Source organism: Melanostigma gelatinosum (assembly GCF_949748355.1).
Source record: "Melanostigma gelatinosum genome assembly, chromosome: 13".
In the NCBI taxonomy this organism is placed as follows: domain Eukaryota; kingdom Metazoa; phylum Chordata; class Actinopteri; order Perciformes; family Zoarcidae; genus Melanostigma; species Melanostigma gelatinosum.
In genome coordinates this window covers 25,296,249-25,306,079 of record NC_136646.1, presented here as the reverse complement: position 1 = coordinate 25,306,079, position 9,831 = coordinate 25,296,249, and the positions used below count along the sequence as shown (strand labels likewise).

At 49.8% G+C, this 9,831-nt stretch overlaps 1 protein-coding gene across 1 annotated transcript in view; it reads left to right on the top strand.

Moving 5' to 3' along the window:
• Nucleotides 1-9,623, top strand: part of spns1 (SPNS lysolipid transporter 1, lysophospholipid) — a 14,855-nt gene extending 5,232 nt beyond the window's left edge. Inside the window, exons 7-13 of the mRNA XM_079282276.1 lie at nucleotides 238-380; nucleotides 2,146-2,298; nucleotides 2,819-3,008; nucleotides 3,101-3,166; nucleotides 3,474-3,572; nucleotides 7,558-7,726; nucleotides 8,898-9,623. Coding sequence (XP_079138402.1) covers nucleotides 238-380; nucleotides 2,146-2,298; nucleotides 2,819-3,008; nucleotides 3,101-3,166; nucleotides 3,474-3,572; nucleotides 7,558-7,726; nucleotides 8,898-8,965 — 888 coding nt within the window. The 3' untranslated portion in view covers nucleotides 8,966-9,623. The remainder of the gene's footprint in view (nucleotides 1-237; nucleotides 381-2,145; nucleotides 2,299-2,818; nucleotides 3,009-3,100; nucleotides 3,167-3,473; nucleotides 3,573-7,557; nucleotides 7,727-8,897) is intronic.
• Nucleotides 9,624-9,831: the final 208 nt, after the last annotated feature.

Genomic DNA, 9,831 nt, shown 5'->3' with positions numbered 1-9,831 from the left:
TTGGTTAGCCGTTAGCGGTGCTGCTACTAGCTCTCCTCCTGTTGGTTAGCCGTTAGCGGTGCTGCTAACGCTACTAGCTCTCCTCCTGTTGGTTAGCCGTTAGCGGTGCTGCTAACGCTACTAGCTCTCCTCCTGTTGGTTTAAACACTGATTGGTTGTTTACAATGAAACATGATCAGAGACTAGAAACACATGAATGATGATTATTGGAGGATGACGGTGGTCTCCTCTCCTCAGGTGACTCCTGGTCTGGGTCTGGTCGCTGTGCTGCTGCTGCTCTTAGTGGTCAAAGAGCCTAAAAGAGGAGCCATTGAAGAGCGACCGGAGCATCACATGCAGCAGACCAGCTGGCTGACGGACCTGCAGGCTCTCAGCAAGAAGTAGGTCCAGCATCTCCACCAACAACAGGACATGATGGGGTTCAGTACTTCAGAATAAAAGTCCTGCTGGACAGAACGTCCAGCAGGACTTTCTGAAGGACTTTTATACTAGAACTAGAACGTCTTTACTGCAGAACAAGTAATGATGACATCAGTCATTAAGAAGAAAGAAACACGTTTAATTTATTTGATCATTTATTTTACAAAGATTGGAAACAATATAATCTAAATATCCAACATGTTTACAAGTTTTACCAATGTCAAAATAAATGAGTCTCCACATGTTCTTTATATTAAACTCATCATGTTTCAGCCTCTCTCCTCTCCCCTCCTCCTCTCTCCTCCTCCTCTCTCCTCTCTCCTCCTCCTCTCCCCTCTCTCCTCTCCTCCTCCTCTCTCCTCTCCTCCTCTCTCCTCTCCTTCCCTCTCCTCTCTCCTCTCCCCTCCTCCTCTCTCCTCCTCCTCTCCCCTCTCTCCTCTCCTCCTCTCTCCTCTCCTTCCCTCTCCTCCTCTCCCCTCTCTCCTCTCCTCCTCCTCTCTCCTCTCCTCCTCTCTCCTCTCCTTCCCTCTCCTCTCTCCTCTCCCCTCCTCCTCTCTCCTCCTCCTCTCCCCTCTCTCCTCTCCTCCTCTCTCCTCTCCTTCCCTCTCCTCCTCTCCCCTCCTCCTCTCTCCTCCTCCTCTCCCCTCTCCTCCTCTCCTCTCCTCTCCTTCCCTCTCCTCCTCTCCTCCTCTCTCCTCTCCTCCTCCTCTCCTCTCCTCTCTCCTCTCCTCTCTCCTCTCTCCTCTCTCCTCTCTCCTCTCCTCTCCTTCCCTCTCCTCTCCTCTCTCCTCTCCTCCTCTCCTCCTCTCCTCCTCTCCTTCCCTCTCCTCTCCTCTCCTCCTCTCCCTCTCTCCGCCTCTCCTCCTCTCCTTCCCTCTCCTCTCTCCTCTCCTCCTCTCCTCTCTCCTCTCTCCTCTCTCCTCTCTCCTCTCTCCTCTCTCCTCTCCTCTCCTCTCCTTCCCTCTCCTCTCCTCTCTCCTCTCCTCCTCTCCCTCTCTCCCCCTCTCCTCCTCTCCTTCCCTCTCCTCTCCTCTCTCCTCTCCTCCTCTCCTCTCCTCTCCTCCTCTCCTCTCCTCTCTCCTCCTCTCCTCCTCTCCTTCCCTCTCCTCTCCTCTCCTCTCTCCTCTCCTCCCTCCTCTCCTCCTCTCCTTCCCTCTCCTCTCCTCTCTCCTCTCCTCCTCTCCTCCTCTCCCTCTCTCCCCCTCTCCTTCCCTCTCCTTCCCTCTCCTCTCCTCTCCTCCTCTCCCTCTCTCCTCCTCTCCTTCCCTCTCCTCTCTCCTCTCCTCCTCTCCCCCTCTCCTCCTCTCCTTCCCTCTCCTCTCTCCTCTCCTCCTCTCCTCTCTCCTCTCTCCTCTCCTCTCCTCTCCTTCCCTCTCCTCTCCTCCTCTCCCTCTCTCCCCCTCTCCTCCTCTCTCCTCTCCTCTCCTCTCTCCTCTCCTCTCCTCTCTCCTCTCCTCCTCTCCTCCTCTCCTCCTCCTCTGCCCTCTGTTGGTCTCAGATGAGTCCATCATGACGTCATAGTTTCACACTTTAATGTTTCTACACATTCTGGTTAAAGTGAAGTCTTTATGAGAGGAGACATTTACAATGACAACATGGAGAATAAGATGTTTATGATGGAATATCACTGTCTTGAGCTTAGTGTGCAGCACTGAAGTGTGTTTGTAATTGTGTTTGCTGTTAACGAGATCACACCTGTGCCTAATACCTGCGTCTCCTCTGCAGCTACAGCTTCTTGTTGTCCACCTTTGGCTTCACGGCGGTGGCGTTCGTCACCGGCTCTCTGGCTCTTTGGGCTCCGACGTTCCTCTACAGGGCGGCCGTGTTCACCGGGGAGAGACCTCCCTGTGTGGAGGAGAACTGCGCCTCCTCAGACAGGTAAACCTACAGGATGATCACCTGCTGTGGCTGTAACGCCGTCCAGATATCAGGTGTTCACCTGGAGGAGAGAAACTGGTTTTATGGGGATTTGAAAGCAGCATCCAGAACAGGAGTCAACCTCCAGTTCACTAAAGTGAAACCAAAGCTCCACGTGTTAAAGCTGCATTCTCTCTAGTGACCACCAGGGGGCGACTCCTCTGGTTGTATAGAAGTCTATAGAAAATGACTCTACTTCTCTCTTGATTTATTCCCTCAGTAAACATGAGTTTATGTCTCAATCTCTAGTTTCAAGTCTTCTTCAATACAGCATGATGTTCATTTAGTACATTATGGTCCATTTAGAGTCACACAGACCATAAAGCAGGGGATGCTTTAGGGCGGGGCTACTGTGATTGACAGGTCTCTACCAGAGACGTATACGGCGTCTCTACGTCACTCCTCCTCAGTCCAGCGAGAGACGTCACGACTACGTCCGCTTCTGCAGTCTGTGGTCCTGACGCTGTTTCTCCTCCCACAGTCTGATCTTCGGGGTGATCACCTGCGTGTCGGGTGTGCTGGGCGTGGCCAGCGGCGTGCAGCTGAGTCGGCGTCTGAGGACGAGGACGGACCGAGCCGACCCGCTGGTCTGCGCCGCCGGGCTGCTCCTCTCGGCTCCCTTCCTCTACCTCGCCATCGTCTTCGCTCAGGCCAGCACCATCGCCACATACGTGAGTCTCTCCGGAGCTTCAGCCGGAGCATGAATCACTCGAGATATGAAACCAGATGAAATGGTGCTGATGTTTCCCGTCCGTCCTCTCAGGCCTTCATCTTCCTCGGAGAGACCTTCCTCTCCATGAACTGGGCCATCGTGGCTGATATCCTGCTGGTGAGGAGACCTTCTGTCTGTCCTCTCTGGAGACGTACCACGGCTCTTAAAGGGCCAGTCAGTGTTCATGAAGGAGTGAGATATCAACATTCTCTGAAATCTCTTCTTATTACACACTGACTTATGTCCTCTTCTACTTCTTCACTGATTCATTTTAGTGTTGTTATTAAATATTTTTTAATTATAATGTTTTATTATTATTATTTTATTATTATAAATATATTTATATAAATATATATGAATATTATTGTATTTAACATTTATATTTGTGTATCTGATGAATAAATAACGTAAACTTTGTTCTCAGTACGTCGTTCCTCCGACTCGTCGCTCCACAGCCGAAGCGTTTCAGATCGTCATCTCACATCTACTGGGAGACGCAGGGAGTCCGTACCTGATAGGAGTGGTGTGTGTACACACACACTAACACTAACACACACACTAACACTCACTCACACACTCACTCACACACTCACTCACTAACACACTCACTCACTCACACTCACTAACTAACACACTCACTCACTAACACACTCACTCACTCACACTCACTCACTCACTAACACACTCACACACACACACACACTAACACACTCACTCACTAACACACACACTCTCTAACTCACTCACACACTCACTAACACACTCACTCACTCACACTCACTCACTCACTAACACACTCACACACACACACACACTAACACACTCACTCACTAACACACACACTCTCTCACTCACTAACACTCACTCACTAACACTCACTCACACTCACTCACTAACACTCACTCACTAACACACTCACTAACACTCACTCACTAACACACACTCACTCACTCACTCACGAACACACACTCACTCACTAACACACTCACTCACTAACACTCACTCACGAACACACTCACTCACTAACACTCACTCACTCACTCACGAACACACACACTCTCTAACTCACTCACTCACACTCACTCACGAACTCACTCACTAACACTCACTCACTAACACTCACTCACTAACACACACTCACTCACTAACACACACTCACTCACTAACACACACTCATTCACTAACACACACTCATTCACTAACACACACTCATTCACTAACACACACTCACTCACTAACACACACTCACTCACTAACACACACTCGCTCACTAACACACTCACTCACTAACACTCACTCACTAACACTCACTCACTCACTCGCTCACTAACACACACTCATTCACTAACACACACTCATTCACTAACACACACTCACTCACTAACACACACTCATTCACTAACACACTCACTCACTAACACACACTCACTAACACTCACTCACTAACACACACTCACTCACTCACTCGCTCACTAACACACACTCATTCACTAACACACACTCATTCACTAACACACACTCATTCACTAACACACACTCACTCACTAACACACACTCACTCACTAACACACACTCATTCACTAACACACACTCATTCACTAACACACACTCACTCACTAACACACACTCACTCACTCACTCACGAACACACACACTCTCTAATTCACTCACTCACACTCACTCACGAACACACTCACTCACTAACACTCACTCACTAACACTCACTCACTAACACACACTCACTCACTAACACACACTCACTCACTAACACACACTCATTCACTAACACACACTCACTCACTAACACACACTCACTCACTAACACACACTCACTCACTAACACACACTCACTCACTAACACACACTCACTCACTAACACACACTCACTCACTAACACACACTCACTCACACTCACTCACTAACACACACACACTCACTAACACACACTCACTCACTAACACACACTCACTCACTAACACACACTCACTCACTCACTCGCTCACTAACACACTCACTCACTAACACTCACTCACTCACTAACACAAGCGTTCGCCTGTTCGTGTGTGCGTGTCAGAACATCACTCACTCACTCGCTCACTAACACACTCACTAACACACACTCACTCACTAACACACACTCACTCACTAACACACACTCACTCACTCACTCGCTCACTAACACACTCACTCACTAACACTCACTCACTCACTCACTAACACAAGCGTTCGCCTGTTCGTGTGTGCGTGTCAGAACATCACTCACTCACTAACACACACTCACTCACTCACTCGCTCACTAACACACTCACTAACACACACTCACTCACTAACACACTCACTAACTCACACACTCACTCACTAACTCACTCACTCACTCACTCACTCACTAACACGCTCACTAACACACTCACAAACACACTCACAAACACACTCACTCACTCACACTCACTCACTCACTCACTCACTCACTCTCTCACTAACACACTCACTCACACACTCACTCTCTCACTAACACACTCACTCACACACTCACTCTCTCACTAACACACTCACTCACACACTCACACACTCACTCACTCACTCACTCACTCACACACTCACTCACTCACTCACTCTCTCACTAACACACTCACTCACTCACTCACTCACTCACTCACTCACTCACTCACTCACTCACTCTCTCACTAACACACTCACTCACTCACACACTCACTCACTCACTCACTCACTCTCTCACTAACACACTCACTCACTCACTCACTCACTCACTCACTCTCTCACTAACACACTCACTCACTCACTAACACACTCACTCACTCACACACTCACTCACTCACTCACTCACTCACTCACTCACTCACTCACTCACTCACTCACTCACTCACTCACTCACTAACACACTCACTCACTCTCTCACTAACACACTCACACTAACACACTCACTAACACACTCACACTAACACACTCACTAACACACTCACTCACTAACACACTCACTCACACACTCACTCACTCACTCACTCACTCACTCACTAACACACTCACTCACTAACACACTCACTCACACACTCACTCACTCACTCACTCACTCACTAACACACTCACTCACTCACTCACTCACGATTAAATGTATTTATTGAAGGATGAACCCTTCAGAGGAACCATCTTGTTTAAATCAGGTACAGAAACATCCAGACATTTAAAATCATTGATAATAATAACGATTGTAAATAAAGAACTTACAGAAGAAACGTAAAGAGAAATAAAATAAAGTCAATTATAGCAAAGATAAATCGATACATTAGTTAATTATTTTTATGTGTATATATTTCTGCTAATTCATCAACATTATTCCTAAAACATGAATCAAAGAACTTGAATGAGTAAAGCTTCTGTGTCCCGTGTGTCCCTTGTGTCTCGTGTCTCTTGTGTCCCGTGCGTCTCTTGTGTCCCGTGCGTCCCTTGTGTCTCGTGTCTCTTGTGCGTCCCTTGTGTCTCTTGTGTCCCGTGTGTCTCTTGTGTCCCGTGCGTCTCTTGTGTCCCGTGCGTCTCTTGTGTCCCGTGCGTCTCTTGTGTCCCGTGTGTCTCGTGTCTCTTGTGCGTCCCTTGTGTCCCGTGTGTCTCTTGTGTCCCGTGCGTCTCTTGTGTCCCGTGCGTCTCTTGTGTCCCGTGTGTCTCTTGCGTCCCGTGCGTCCCTTGCGTCTCTTGTGTCCCTTGTGTCTCTTGTGTCCCGTGCGTCTCTTGTGTCCCGTGTGTCCCTTGTGTCCCGTGCGTCTCTTGTGTCCCGTGCGTCTCTTGTGTCCCGTGCGTCTCTTGTGTCCCGTGTGTCTCTTGTGTCCCGTGTGTCTCTTGTGTCCCGTGTGTCTCTTGTGTCCCGTGTGTCTCTTGTGTCCCGTGTGTCTCTTGTGTCCCGTGTGTCTCTTGTGTCCCGTGTGTCTCTTGTGTCTCTTGTGTCCCGTGTGTCTCTTGTGTCTCTTGTGTCCCGTGTGTCTCTTGTGTCTCTTGTGTCCTGTGTGTCCCGTGTGTCCCGTGTGTCTCTTGTGTCCCGTGTGTCTCTTGTGTCCCGTGTGTCCCGTGTGTCTCTTGTGTCCCTTGTGTCCTGTGCATCTCTTGTGTCTCTTGTGTCCTGTGTGTCTCTTGTGTCCCGTGCGTCTCTTGTGTCCCGTGCGTCTCTTGTGTCCCTTGTGTCCCGTGCGTCCCGTGTGTCCCGTGCGTCTGTTGTGTCCCGTGTGTCCCGTGTGTCTCTTGTGTCCCGTGTGTCTCTTGTGTCCCGTGTGTCTCTTGTGTCCCGTGTGTCTCTTGTGTCCCGTGTGTCTCTTGTGTCCCGTGTGTCTCTTGTGTCCCGTGTGTCTCTTGTGTCCCTTGTGTCCTGTGCATCTCTTGTGTCTCTTGTGTCCTGTGCGTCTCTTGTGTCCCGTGCGTCTCTTGTGTCCCTTGTGTCCCGTGCGTCTCTTGTGTCCCTTGTGTCGCTTGTGTCCCATGTGTCTCTTGTGTCCCATGTGTCCCAGCTGTCAGACTCTCTGAGGAGGACGGACTCGTTCCTGTGGCAGTTCCGCTCCCTGCAGCTCTCTCTGCTGCTCTGCTCCTTCGTGGCCGTGATCGGAGGAGGCTTCTTCCTCGCCACCGCCCTCTTCATCAAGGGAGACCGCGATCGGGCCGAGAGCCACGCCCCCACAGGTGAGACCGGCACAGCGTTACCGCTGTCAGAATCATCAGGTGTTCATGTTTACGACGGCCCTTGAACACATCATGTGTGACGAACACTTCCATCAGAAAAATCTGCCAAAACAAACCCTGAAATGATATTTCATCACAAACATCTTATTCTCCATGTTGTCATTCTAAATGTCTCCTCTCATAAAGACTTCACTTCAAACAGAATGTGTAGAAAGTGTGAAACTATGATGTCATGATTGACTCATCTGAGACCAACAGTCATGTGACCACAAGGAGGAGACACTCTGACTGAACTACAGGAAGTGAGCAGAGAGAGGAGGAGAGAGGGGAGAGAGGGGAGGGGAAGGGAGGAGGAGGAGAAGAGGAGCGAGGGGAGGGGAGGGGGGAGGAGAAGGGAGGAGGAGAAGAGGGGAGGGGAGAGGGGAGGAGAGAGAGGGGAGGAGAAGGGAGGAGAAGAGGGGAGGGGAGGGGAGGAGGGAGGGGAGAGAGGGGAGGAGAAGGGAGGAGGAGAAGAGGAGAGAGGGGAGGGGAGGAGGGAGGGGAGGGGAAGGGAGGAGGAGGAGAAGAGGAGCGAGGGGAGGGGAGGGGGGAGGAGAAGGGAGGAGGAGAAGAGGGGAGGGGAGAGGGGAGGAGAGAGAGGGGAGGAGAAGGGAGGAGAAGAGGGGAGGGGAGGAGGGAGGGGAGAGAGGGGAGGAGAAGGGAGGAGGAGAAGAGGAGAGAGGGGAGGGGAGAGAGGGGAGGAGAAGGGAGGAGGAGAAGAGGAGAGAGGGGAGGGGAGGAGGGAGGGGAGGAGAAGGGAGGAGGGAGGAGGGAGGAGAAGAGAGGGGAGGAGAGAGGAGAGGGGAGGAGAGAGGGGAGGGGATGCGCGGCACTCTGTGTGTGTGTGTGTGTGTGTGTGTGTGTGTGTGTGTGTGTGTGTGTGTGTGTGTGTGTGTGTGTGTGTGTGTGTGTGTGTGTGTGTGTGTGTGTGTGTGTGTGTGTGTGTGTGTGTGTGTGTGTGTGTGTGTGTGTGTGTGTGTGTGTGAGAGAGTGTGTGTGCGAGTGTGTGTGTGTGTGTGTGTGTGTGTGTGTGCGCGAGTGTGTGTGTGTGTGTGTGTGTGCGGGGTGCTGATGAGATGGTGGGTATGGAGTACCACATGTGCTGATGATGTAAACATGTTGTTGTTTACAGACGAGCCCATCTTGGTCCCAAAGAGCGGCCGCTCCACCAGAGTCCCGGTGTCCAGCGTTCTGATCTGAGTTGAGACTCAGGACCTCGATGTCTCGTGTGTTGAGGACTCTCTGCTATGCAGACACATGTTTATTGTTGAATTCTTGAAATGATACATTTTTTAAAATAATTTGAACAACATGAGGGAACTTTTTCTTCTTCTTTCTGAGGATTAGTTGTAAATGGTGACGATGAGATGAAACAAGCTGATCTGTGGAGCCGATCACAGATGAACTGGTCTGTGCTGGTCTGGATCAGGGATCGATACCGGTCATCTCCTCTGTCACCAGGAAGAGTCATTCACACACAGCAGACGCATTGTTGTTATGATATGTCATGTGTTTTATGAGAGTTTGAATTCCAACACTAATGTTCTTAACATAAAGATCAGAGAATCTTTGATCTCAAGTTTAAAAGAAACGGGCGTTTTCATTTTAAGATGTTTTTCTGGTTCAGAGCTTCACCAAGTGGACGAGTCAGCAGGTAGAACTCGTGTGTGTGTGTATGTATGTATGTATATGTATATGTACGGTACGAGGCTCACGGTTCGGTACGCATGACGAACCGAATATGTTTGAAAAACGTACCGAACCGTGGCTCCACTGTACCGTACCCAACCCAACCGTGCATTTTGTGAACCGTTACAGCCCTAATATGCTTTAATGTGAATAACATAGACATAATGTAAGAGGGAAATTAAATGTAAACAAAAAAATATGAAACTACTTTTCAGAACCAGAGGTTGATTCAAGTTGACTCAGGAGACAACAGTTAAGTCAAAGTGTGGTGAAGCCTGACCTGAGTGGCAGGAGGCAGACACGAGAGACTTTGTTCAGATATCAAAAAGGTGTTTTATGTATAAAAGTGCCCTCTACACGTGTAACCAAACACACAT